We start from the raw sequence: 12,351 nt of genomic DNA on the forward strand, positions 1-12,351 counted from the left end.
CTAAAATCACACACGGGGAGGCATCATTCCGCCTTCTTTAGGTTCAGTGTAAACAAACTATGCCGGCATACTGAGAGATCTTATGTCTACGCCCACTTGCATTTTTGAACTCTGTCCTTCAGTCATGCATTGTTTTTGATGCCCTCTATCTCTCTCTGATATTGATCAGCCTTTTTGGCACTGTAGCCTGTGGTACCGCAGTCAGTGTGCAGTTTAGCTATGCTTTCTGTGTGTTTACACTTCTGATCCTTCGAGCTTCATGGTATTATTTTGGTTGTGCCTCCTTGAGTTACTAAGCGTGTGTATGTGTTTACAGCTGGCGCTCCAGTCTCGTCTGTGTGACAGGACGAGTATTGGGGAGTACCACCCGGGGCTGGTCCGGTACACCCAGACAGAGCTGGAAGACTTCAGCGAAGACGGCGATGATGAAGACGCCAACGTGCTCTTCTTTTCTCCGGATATGACTCTAAAAGACAGAGGACCCTGAGCACCGAGGGAGGGGAGGAAAGAAGGGAAATGGGGTCAAGAGAGAGAGAGAGAGAGAGAGAGAGAGAGAGAGAGAGAGAGGGGTGTGGGGGAGCAGACAAAGTGTAAGAAATAGAGATCCAGGGCGTAGGTTAAACAGAAGCATGGGTTTCGGGCCAAGACAAGCAGGACATGACCTGCCAGCTTTTATTATGGTTCTGTCGATCTGATATTGTAAAGCTACACATAGGCACGCCCCTACACCCCACTCTCCCCCAAAAACTGCAGCTACCTGAAATACTGCTTTCCTGCTCGGCAGTCTATCTCTCAGTGAAAGCAGCGGTTGATAATGTAAAGATAATTCAAAAGCTTCCCACATGTACCGGCTGCATCTCGGCTCTCTCCTGTTCCCTTCCTTCCCTTCCCGGCTGCATTCTGTACTAAAAAACATTGGGATGTAAAATGGGGGTTAACTGAACTGTAGCTCTGAAAATGCAGCCCAGTAAATGACTGAGTGTGAAGCATCACTGCCTAGACGAGAGACATCCTGAACTGATGTTCTGTACACAGCATGTGTGCTGAGTAAGGGGAGCAAGGGGAGACAGTTTACACCGACCCCTTTGAGCTGAGGAGAAAAGGTGGAGGAGGGGGAAGAGAGGAGGAGTGGAGGTGGCAAGGCAACTTCTGACATGTGTCTGTGTCAAAAAGCCAACCAGGTATCTGAGCAGAGGTTTAGCCAGTAGTGGGTGAGGGGGTTAAAGAAGGGAAATTAGAGTAGGAAGATAGAGGAACCCAGAAGACAGAGCTTTTAGTGAGAAAGTTCCAGGATTGCTTTGGCTCTTCGAAGTCTGGACTGTTGTCCCGTTACAAAGTATAACTGTTTTTGCTACAACTTTTCTAACTTTGTCTGTACTGTTTTCATACCATTTTTTTATACAGGTATTGCTTCCGTTTCACAGAATTGTGTATGTTTGACTATTTATGACATGAATATTGTACATATATTTGTGTGTATATCCTATATTTATTTTGTTTGCTGACTTTGTGACTTTGTGATTTTTAGGACCCTATGGGTATAGTTCCTGCTGTTTGGAACACACATACATATTGTATTAACACTTTGGATTAAAGTACCTGCAAAAGGAAAACATTACACAAACCAATCAGCCCCTTTTGAAATAATACTGTACATAGTTTATGACCCATGCACTCACTCTCTTGAAACCAAGTTCTTGTCAAATACAGCCCCACAAACTCACATTGTTAACCACTTTTTAAGGTGTTGTTTGAACATACTTCTTTATAAGAGTTGGATAGCAGAGAACTTTTGGAGTCCTGTGCCATTGGTGTTTCCCGCCCCCAAGATCTTTGACAGAATTTCAACGCTGGCTAGGAGACTACCAATCAAGGATGGAACTTTGTTTGGTTACTTAAAACTTGCTCCACGCTTACACTTGGACCTGGGAGTGGTGGAGCTGTTTGTGTCCCGGGACAACGTGCAATGCCATCTATGGTTTTCTCTCTGCGTGGGATGGGTCTCGGCTTCTCATTAAGGTTTTGCTTATCTGTTCAGCCACTTGTTGGTTAAACGCTTCCTGGCTGTCATGTACAGGTTAAAACCCCCTCAGAATGCATCAACGCCAAGGCAATACCTGTTTGTGGGGCTGGAGGCTCTGAAGGCCTCCATTTGATCCCATCGACAGCCTACCCCTACCCTTTTGTTTCTCTCAAAACAAGCTTACCCCTCGATGACTATGGCAAAGCGGTTAACAACAATTATAATCTTGTAAAATCCTCTTCATTGTACTTCATTGACTTTCAATTCAAACTCACATTCTTGAAGTTTGAATTGAAACTTTGTAATGTTTAAACTGAACAGAATAGACAGTGGCCTGCCTTGCCCTTTCAAAAGCTACGCCTTTTAAATCACCTCAAATTGACTTTGTGGTGGTTCATTCTACTAATGACTAAATACAAAAAACTGTGTGCTTGGCAACACGGTAAAAAAAAACGATGTGCTCCTCCCAGTCCCCAATCAGCTGCACTGTGCCCAGGTGAGGTCACCTATGAAGCTCTCCTACACCCATACACCATCCAGTGTTCAAAACATATTACAATAAAAACTACAAATTAATCATACATAATGGCTGCAAAAGACTTGGGTTAATTTGTGTCCAAACAATTTCACACGCTTCACTGAACGTTCTTGGGTCCTGAGATATACACCTACCATATTACAACTTCATACAGTGACAGGTTCTTGAGATAATCGAGCCACAGACACACGCTCAAACTTCTGGCATTTTGGCGTGATTATTTTAAAACGCTACTTGCATGCTTCAGAAATCTACACCAACCACGGAAACGCCCCCCCCCCCCCCCCCACGCAGCTCTGCCCATGATTTATTTCAAATGGTAACGCGTTATGCGTTACGCATTTCGCACCGTGAGAGTGGATTTCCCTACCTTCCATATCTTCCGCTGTAATTGGATACAATTTACACTTGCAGCCACTGGTATGTCGACACGCGCACTGCCCACTATTAGCCCGGCTCGCTCCAACACCAAATAATTTTGCGGATCTCATGAGGGAGAACAAGGGGGTGGAATAGAGAACGTGTCAGCGGAAGAGCGGAGAGAGAAAAAAAAGAGAAAGTAGGCTATAGGGAGAGAGAGCAAGAGCATAGGCGTCGTTTGGCTACACAGGGATTCGGGGAGAAACCGGAGCCGATGTTGGACTTCGGCCATGACCTAGCGGTGACGCACAAAGACTCAACGAGGGAGAGAGAGAAATAGAGAGGGGGGTAGGGCGACAGAAAAACATATGACTGAAGTAGCCTAGAAAGAAACCAACATCACAAGGCAGCCCATGCTTGATAAAATCTGCTCCTCTGCCTCAACTTTATGGTAATTTTGACAGTTGCTTAAAAGTGTCAATAGCCTCAGGCCTACTAGATCTACGCTACAAAAAGTGTCAAAATAGCCCAATTCATCAAATTATGATTTGTTTCAAATCTACCATAGATTACAACATTTCGTAGTTTCCAGTTGTTTAGATTTGAAGCATAAGCATGTCTCGTGGAGTTAAACCTATATAGCAGGCTCAGGATATGTAGCATTTTGAAGACGTAGGCCTTCTAGACTCCCCCACTCCCTTTCCGCCTTTTAAGTCTCAACAGTGTCCGCAGTTTGTGTACTACGTATGGGTGCAACCCAGGCAGGTCACATCATACCGGTTTTTCGGTTTAGTCCCTCACAACGCAAAGTCCCTTCCGCCTCTTTACAATTTTAAACCCTGAAAGCCGAGTGACTGCATGAAAACTAGTCAATCTGGAAAATTGACAACGGGTGGATTGTTCACTAATTTCACGTCTGCGGTCCAAATGAAGTGTGGATAAATACTTGAATGAGACCATGCAGTCAGGTGACAGGTCTGTGTGGTGTAGGCCTACCTAATGTCAGTGGGAGTCCATGGGCCAAGTTTATAGGCTAACTAGTTGTGTGTGTGCTTTCACCACCCTGACGCTCTCATCTCTCTTGCTCTTTATATCTTTTTTCAATATCCAGCCTGTCGCAGCGAATCGCAGTGGCATGCGAGGAGCAGACGTGGAACACCGACGGTCATTCAGTACGCCGATGTGTTTATGATCTATGTGTGTGCGTAAACCCGTGTATGTGTGTCTGCAGTCAGCCCTACGGAGCTCAAGAGCTACGCCAGTGGGGGAAGGGAAGGGGAGGGGAAGTGGAAGGGAGGGTGTGTGGGTGGGTGGCGAGCTTATGAGCGGAACTCGACAGCGCCGAGAGGGAGGGGAAGAGGAGAGAGAGGAGGGGAGGAGAATGAGGATTACAGACAGACTGCTTTCGCCGGTACACAGGCTTCTGTGGTTTTATAGGTTTATTTTAAGATTTTTTTTATCCCTTTTTTTTTTATTCACCGAGATCCTGTTTGTGTGGTAGCCTGGTGCAGGTGCCAATTGGTCTGATAAAATGTAGTAGTGGATAGAGGAATTATTGGTAATAATTTAACAGAATTTAGGATATCGTTTTATTGTAAAGCCTACCGTCCGGTCCTCACTTTCTCTTCCCACTCCCCTGTATCACTGAGCAGTCTTGGCACCAAGCCAGGCCCGCCCTGCCGCGCTGGTCTGTAATTATCCCCGTTGAGGCCGAGCTAGCGCAGCGTGGCGCGCCGTGGGGAACCGCTTAGCCCTCAAAGGGGTGGTGGTGGGGTGAAACATGCGTGTTCGTGGACTGTTGTGCTTTTGTTGTAGGTCTATGCGCATCTTCTAGATTTGCTGGATTTCTGACGATGTGTAGTTTTACACCCTGAAGAAAAATGGTTCTTACCCAGTGTTATATGATCAATGTCGTATGTGTGCGTGCGTGCGTGCGGGTTTGTCTGCGTGTGACGGTAAGCGATTCATAACGATCTGCAGGTGGATTGCGCTGATTAGTACCGGCTGCTGCAGACTGAGCTGCGTGCAAAGAGCTTCCTGCAACCCGAGTCTGAGGAGTGTGTGTGTGTGTGTGTGTGTGTGTGTGTGTGTAGCCTGAGAATGAGACAGTGTGTGGGTATGTGTGGGACACTGCTTGTTTGTTTATTGGCAATGAATTATTGCGAGCAAAGTGTGTGTTGGGGGGGGATTGTTTGCTTAGTGTGTATTGTTATTGTCTGAGTGTGTTCCAGTAGTGTGTGTTTGCATGTATGTGTGTGAGTATCAGTCCTCGTTACAGTGTCTGATTGCTAGAGCAGATGGCTGGATAACGGTGACCTCCCAGAGCGCTGTTCCTACTCCAGTGTATGTGTGTGTTCCGGCTGTTTTGGTTTTCACACACACGCAAACAAACTCTTGTGCACGAACAAACGTATACTCTCACACGTGCATCACACACCAAGAACCACAATAGCAAATAGACAAGGAAAACATTTACTTTCATCAACACACATACTTTGCTGTTACACACACAGTTTGATCACATTCATGGTAAGCCTTCTCAAAGACAGCCTGTGTTGTGTGTCACAAAGTTCACACAAAAGCATAAAGATGTGTGTATGCATATTTGTGTGTGCTTTCATGTGTGTGAACCAGATGCCACCTCTGTTCAGTCCTGGACAGTAAACTGTTGGTTGCAACTTTGTTTCCAATTCAGACTCGTCTAGGTCGGTTAGTCAGTAACTGCATAGGCCACTGACCTGGAGAGGGCCAAAGAGAATCAGAGTGAAAGAGACAGAAAGATGGACAGAGAGAAAGACAGGAAAAGAGAGAAAGACAGAGAAAATCCATGGGGATTGTCTTAAAGGCCCTCTTGTATCCATCTGGGGAAGTATTCATGTATGTGACCTTTAACCTTGAGACCCAACCACAATGATGTCACTATCAGCTCCTCTTCACACAGGTTCAGACTACAGACTTAATAATTACACTACAGCTTTAGGCCCATAGACACTACATACTGTAGACGCTAGAACACACACACACTATTTAAACAGACATTACAGGTAGACACAGCAGAATACAATTACACTGCAACAATTACACTTACAGGGACTACAGAAACAATGAAGGGCAAAGTTATCAAATTATAGACTTCTCTTGTTTTGTTTTAGCCGACCTTGCAAACGTCTCCATGGCAGTATGAACTCTGACTCATTTTGTAAACCACTTTTCACTTCTTCTTTGTAACCATCCTCGCATGTGTCTTTATATGAACTGTTCAAAACCTCGCACCTAAATTGAGGGCCGTCACACTCACCCCAAATAAAGAGTTTGCCTTTGAATATTCTATCTAGTGTGCATGTGTTGGCGTGTGAATCACTGTGTGATCTTCGAGGAGGAGGATGTGCAATGTGCGTCTGGCACAGCTTCTTTAACTCGTACTCCCAACAGCTGCACATAGTATGGCAGACCTTCCTCTGCCCTCTACTTCCTTTCATTTACTGTTCCCAACTCTCACTCCCACTCTCTCACCCTCACACCTGTAGATGTCCCTCGCCTCCTTCTTCTACAATTGACATGGCAGTCTAGAAGATGTGTCCCAGACGTCAGCAACCAAGGAATCCCCAGCCCACCAGTGTCTTTTCTATTTCTTTCTTTCTTTCTTTCTCTATCTCTCTACTTCCAAGGGTTCTGTTCAAGCTGGGATGGTATGACTGCAATAATAATAATAATGGCACAGCCTCTGATTAATTAAAAGTAACGTCATTATTACTTTCCATGTAGGCTAAGCTATATCAACACTAATTGAATAATCTGAGCAAATGAAGACCGGTCAGTTCTGAGTTGACGACTAAAGCCTCGTGATAAATAGCACAACCATTCAGCACCATATTAACTCTTTTGTCATCAAACTCCGACGTACCTTAAATTTTCAGATCGAAATATATTTGTATTCCCGCTGAGTGTGTGTGTGTTCGTGTGTGTGGGTGTGTGCGTGCGTGTGTGCGTGCAGCAGCAGCCCATGTGTCTGTGTGTGGACTACGTTCGCGCGCGCGTGTGACGGTAATTGCGGTTCCCCGACTGGCCTTCTGGGTAGAGACTGCGCGAGTTGGAGTAGACAGTCGATCGGTTCACGGCAAGCTTTCACACTCATCATCCCGTTTCGCACTCCCTCAAGCTCCCGGCGTCCTCGTCTCAAAACAGAGCTGTCTAGTTTTCGGCGGATTTAACACGGAAAACAAAACATTACTGAACATTCTCTCAACACAAGAATTGTCTCGAGAAAATGGACATGGAAAGACGAGCCTAGATAAAGCCTTTTGTAACGGCGTGCTCCGATGAAACCCAACATGGCGCTGCTGCGAAGTACGGGAGACCTGAATATTTTTTTTGATTATACGCGGACCTCACCACCTGTATCTTTGAGCTCAATCTGACAACGAAGATACCAACCCATGGGAATTGTAGTTATTATGGTTCATTTGACGGTTTTACCCAATAAAGGTTTGTATCCAAAGGGATTTTCTTTTGCCATGCCGACCTGGTGACATTTGTGCTCATTTGAAATTGCACCGTCAAGGGAGATTGAAGGAATAATAACTGAAGATATCTGATGTGTGTCATGGCAAGTTATTAAACCGGGAACGAGACTCATTTTATTTGGAATGTTTGTTATTTAAGGAGTCCGTAGCCCACTGCCTACGGATATCGCGTAGCCTGAACACGGATTGTTGCTTGGAACAGTTAAGAACTTGGAAAAACAGGAACCAGGCGTGAACAGCTTTCAGCCGACGGTTGGAAATAGACTCAAATAACCAGGTAAGACAAATGGGTGCATAAAGCAGTTTTCCTTTAGTTGTGTTATACTATCATAAGCTATGGCTCACCCCGTAGCCCAGTCCCATCAGTTAAGAGGACGTTATGCCTATTGTTGGTATCACAACTGCAACCTATTGACTTTTCTTCTAAACGAAATAGTTTCCATTCCGATCGTGGAAATCGTCATTTCAAATTCCACCACGCGTTTGGTGAGGTCCGCTTAAAGTGTGCAAGACAAGCGAAAAGAATCGGGCAGGGTCCAGAATAGCTCATAGGGTGGTCTTTGTGCGTTTCGGCGGGGCAGTGGCATGCGGTTGATAAATAACATGGCTTTAATTATTCGGCTCTGAGCTTGGTGACCAAGGCCGCCCTGTCAAGTGGACGAGTTAGAAGTGACGACATGCCACCTGGTCAGTAAATGGATGAAAAGCGATCTAATTAGTTATGGTTGAAGTCCTAATTTCTCTACAATATTTTTCGGATATGCAGTCATGTTTGTTTTACAGAGATGGGCAATATGGTTTACATTAACATCTTGTAGGCGTGCGCGTTTCGTGTCTGCGCTAAACAAGGTTACGGAACCAGCCTCGCCCTGAGCTGATTCTGTTCGCACACGGCTCGACACAGTTCGAGGAACCCCCGCGCCCCCGTTTGTTTGTTTTTGTGTGCGCGTGTGTGCGTGCGCGTTTTTGTGCGTGTAGGGTTTATGTGCGCCCCGCATGCGTTGGCTGGCTGATTTGTTTACCTCATGTCTGTAGAGCGTCTGTGGGAGGTGGATCTGTCTCTGAGGGCCCAAATGTGAGATTTGAGTAGGTCTAATCTGAATGTCGCATCACTGCCCGTACAGACTATGTACTAAAACAGTTCCATCCTTCACCATGTCTTTCAGTCCGGGTTTTGTCTTATAAAATCTAGCATAGGATATCCTACATCTCACGGACTGTATACGTAATATGTGTATCCTAGTTGGCTATAGATACTCCCGTCATATTTGCCCTTTTTGGAGGGATTGTGTCCTATGTTGAAATTGCCCACGCAGATACAGAACAAGCTTTCTTTTCCGGACCAGTGCTGTATCCTGGTTAAATAAAGGTTAGAGAATCTGCGAGCCATTGATAAAGCGCTAATTGGGAAACGCTTGCGATCGATGTTTATCTCATCGGCACTTTGGTCCAAGCATTACTATTTAAAGCCAAATATTTGCCATGTAAGATAAGAACTTACCAACAGGCCGTAAAATGCAAATATTTAACGACCAGTTGTGATCGATAAATATGTAACTGTAGGCTATATTGGGGAAAATCTATAGCCACATATTCATGCATGCCATTAACTGGATGTATGTAGACATTGCCTTGTTAATTAGGCTAGTCATTAGGCCTACTACATGAGTTCATGACTACACTTTCCGATACTATATACCTCAAGTCATAAACGGATGCATTAGATTCTGGTCTCGATTTTGCTTATTTATTAAAAGACAAGAAAGTGCACCAGCGTTGACACGTTTCTTGGTTTAAAGTTTAAATATAGGGCTGCTGTTTCCGGATCTGTCACATAAAAAAAAAAAAAAACTTGAGCAGTGGGGGAGAACCCCTCCTTGAATTGTGTCCATGGCAATGTCAGTCTGCAGCCTGGGGTATCATCCTGTCTTTAATGGGTCTTGCCAGTGTAAAAAACTCTGTGTGGCTCTCTGCGGGGCGATTGAGACATGATAATCTGCTGCGCTGAAGGGGCAATCCCCCCCTCCATTTTCAACCCATTAACCAGAGTTTGGTTGCGTTGTAATCTTCTGAGATCGATGGGACTGGTTTGGAGAATCTGGGCCTATACCCAAAGATGTTGTCATAATCTGCTTTGACCAAGCATAAATGTAACTGCGTTTTGAGATCCTCCGACGTGTTTGAAACAAGGTATACTACAAATGGATGCACGGACAATACTGCTTTAATTAGGCGTGATCTGCATAACTACAGTAATGACAATTGCAGTAGCCTTTTGGTCATTTGCTAATTGCTCCCATTGGGGTTTAGGAAACAATTCCTTGGTGGTGGTGGCGGCGTTTCTCTGTTGTCGTCGGGTGAGTAAAACCACAATCTCAACACTGTGGAGTTCTTGGCTGCCCATGCGAGGTGCGTGTGTGAACAAAAGCGAGCGCCCCACAAAGCCTGGTGAGATTGGGTTTCGACGTGCTGCACAGCTCCCGGAGGAGACGTCACAGCTTGATTGAAGCTGCGCTTCGTCCAGGTCTCCCGAGACCTTACGCTGAAACGGGAGAGCCTTTTTTTCCTCTCCGCCTCACAAAGCTTTTTGTTCCGCTGAGGTTGGAGCACACGGATCACTTCCTTGCAGAGAGACGTGTCATGGCTCCACGCCAGAAGATGAGTCTCGCACAGAGAGGAAACCACTGAGACTCTTGGACTGTTCTCAGTTCACAAGAGCTGTATCCATTATTGAATAAAGTTGGTTCATTTTATTTAGTTTTTCAAATAAGATTGCGCATGGTGCTTCAGACTGATGGGAGAGGGGCTATTTTCAGCCAGGAATCACAATAGCATACAGGCCCATGCATGTCAATCATGTTACTTCAGATTAGAATTTGATCAGAGTGAGAATGACATCGCCACCTCGTTCTCTCTTTTCTTTGCAGGCCCAGTCTTGATCAAGCAGCCTCATTTGGTTGACTGTTCTACTGCCCTAGGCAGCTGACAAAACCTTACTGACACTGCTTCGCACATCACCTGAGCAGTTTGGGGTTGTAGCGGAGGGGTGGGGTGCGGTCTCCTGTAACAGAAAAGTCCAGATATATTGCCTCAAAACAATTAACAAAATACAAAGAATGGAATCTTAGACAGTTGCATGCTCCTTCAACCTGTCACTCAGCGCTGGACACAAGTGGGGTCTTTGAAATTTGACAGACCCAAGACGATGCATTAGTTACCAGGGTTATAATATCAACCATCCAGTGCCAATGCAATGCCCTGCAGTATTGCTCCTACGTTTTTTTGCCAGGGGGGGCGGTAGACCTAAATTAATTCCATTTATTTTCAATGAAAGTCACGTGACTGGCCCCGTAAGGCAGTTAGAGAGACCTGGCAGCAAGAGAAGCAAACCTTATTCCATGCGTTTATTAGGGCATTTGTGATGAGCAACGTCAGTATGTTGCCAGTCAAAACTAAACTAGCTAGCATAACGCAGCTAGCACAGTTTGTTCAAGGAAGTAAATGTTATTCCCAGCACCACACGAAACTCCTCGCGAGGACCGAATTGGCCAATTCACACAAATGTAGTCGTTGCCAATGGATATAGTGCACTCATCGACAGGCAATCAGGTGTAAATACCAAGGACAACATTGCGCGAACACTAGTCGCAAATTAAGTGAACTTTTGAGGCGACGAGCAAGAAATTGATTTCCTGCATGTGTGAAAAAAGCTTCATCTCGTACATATTTTTGTATTTACATTCTTGTGGGAGGTCGTTTTGGGGGGGCGGGCCACCCCTGCAAAACAATGGTAGGGGTTAGGTTTAGAGTTAGCCCTCTACGCTGCCCTCTATTTAGCAAGGCAGAGTCAAATAGCCTGCCACCAGTCTATATTCGGTCATGGAGTTGATATGGCCTATTTTAAATGGAATTTGATGTTTGTTACATGGGAGGCTTTAACACATATCTCCATCTCTACAACCAGCTAATGGTACATAAAGGGCCATTTAGTCCTGATTTGGCACATGATGAACAGGCCCAGTTCAGCAGCCGTCGCCAGGCTCTAGAGACAGCACAGACCACATAACATCTCTGTTGTTGGCCTCCTTCTGTCTGTGGGATTGTTTCACATACACAGACTTGCATGCGGCTGTGTGGCGGGCAGGCAAGGCGTAAGGCCCTGCTTCACTGATTGCAAATAATGTGACAGCTGCAAACCACTGTCCATTTGTTTCTTTTTCTCGTCGTCAGGTCATGGCTTTCTCAACCAACAGCCACCCCTTCTCCACTGGGGCTTTCTCCTTCTGCCACATGACAATGGATACAGTGTCCGCAATTTAGCCATTTAGACATTTAGCCTAGGCCTACACGTTAGTCACAGTTTCAGCTCATCACTTTTAATAAGGAAGTTCAGTTTGATATTGCCAATTGACTGTCTGGATACTCATTCCATTGAAGTGGCTTTATACCATGAGTCTCTAACTCAAATGGACTTGCTGCTATTGCGGGTATTGTCATCTCATAGGAGGGCCACTTCAATGTGCTATAACAAAGTTCTAATATCGGCTTTATACTTTCGGCGTGTGCATGTGATTGGTTGACAACCATGATATACTCATATACAGGGTAAAACCTTTTCACAGTTTGATTAGAGATATTACTGCACATCCAAATAGATTATACGTAATTAAAACATTAACATAGGCCGTAAAAGTGTAATATAGATCAAATTCACAACTGATAATAATGTCTCTACTTCATGTTGTTGTGCTGCTAGTTAGCTAGCCTGCATTTCCTCCACAAAGAAAACCTTTGAAACAAACTGATTCGAACAACAGTTGGTGTGCTGTGCCAGTGCAGTCACTCAACACTGCTCAGTGGTAGTGGCAGTGTCTGGGCTGGGATTGCGATATCAAAGTCGCAAGATG

The 12,351-nt window shown here is 45.2% G+C and overlaps 2 protein-coding genes and 1 long non-coding RNA gene across 8 annotated transcripts in view; 2 read left to right on the top strand and 1 right to left on the bottom strand.

Annotated features, from left to right (window-relative positions):
* Window positions 1–1,624, top strand: part of LOC146234567 (cyclic AMP receptor-like protein A) — a 30,699-nt gene extending 29,075 nt beyond the window's left edge. For both annotated transcript variants that reach the window (XM_084689639.1, XM_084689638.1), the window contains one exon: window positions 317–1,624. In XM_084689639.1, coding sequence (XP_084545765.1) covers window positions 317–487 — 171 coding nt within the window. In that variant the 3' untranslated portion in view covers window positions 488–1,624. The remainder of the gene's footprint in view (window positions 1–316) is intronic.
* The window catches only part of LOC146234568 (uncharacterized), a 28,478-nt gene extending 25,127 nt beyond the window's left edge, over window positions 1–3,351 (bottom strand). Inside the window, exon 1 of the long non-coding RNA XR_014741755.1 lies at window positions 2,932–3,351. This is a non-coding gene — a long non-coding RNA (uncharacterized LOC146234568). The remainder of the gene's footprint in view (window positions 1–2,931) is intronic.
* Window positions 3,352–7,022: 3,671 nt separating this feature from the next.
* LOC146234569 (BCL-6 corepressor-like) overlaps window positions 7,023–12,351 on the top strand; it is a 29,362-nt gene continuing 24,033 nt past the window's right edge. For 4 of the 5 annotated variants that reach the window (XM_084689037.1, XM_084689041.1, XM_084689039.1 and 1 more), the window contains exon 1: window positions 7,023–7,721. The gene's annotated coding sequence lies outside the window, so the exon portion shown is untranslated. The remainder of the gene's footprint in view (window positions 7,722–12,351) is intronic. The other variant, XM_084689038.1, reaches the window with a different exon arrangement.

The sequence above is a fragment of the Hypomesus nipponensis genome, chromosome 23 (assembly GCF_054491055.1).
Source record: "Hypomesus nipponensis isolate SF chromosome 23, ASM5449105v1, whole genome shotgun sequence".
Classification (NCBI taxonomy): Eukaryota; Metazoa; Chordata; class Actinopteri; order Osmeriformes; family Osmeridae; genus Hypomesus; species Hypomesus nipponensis.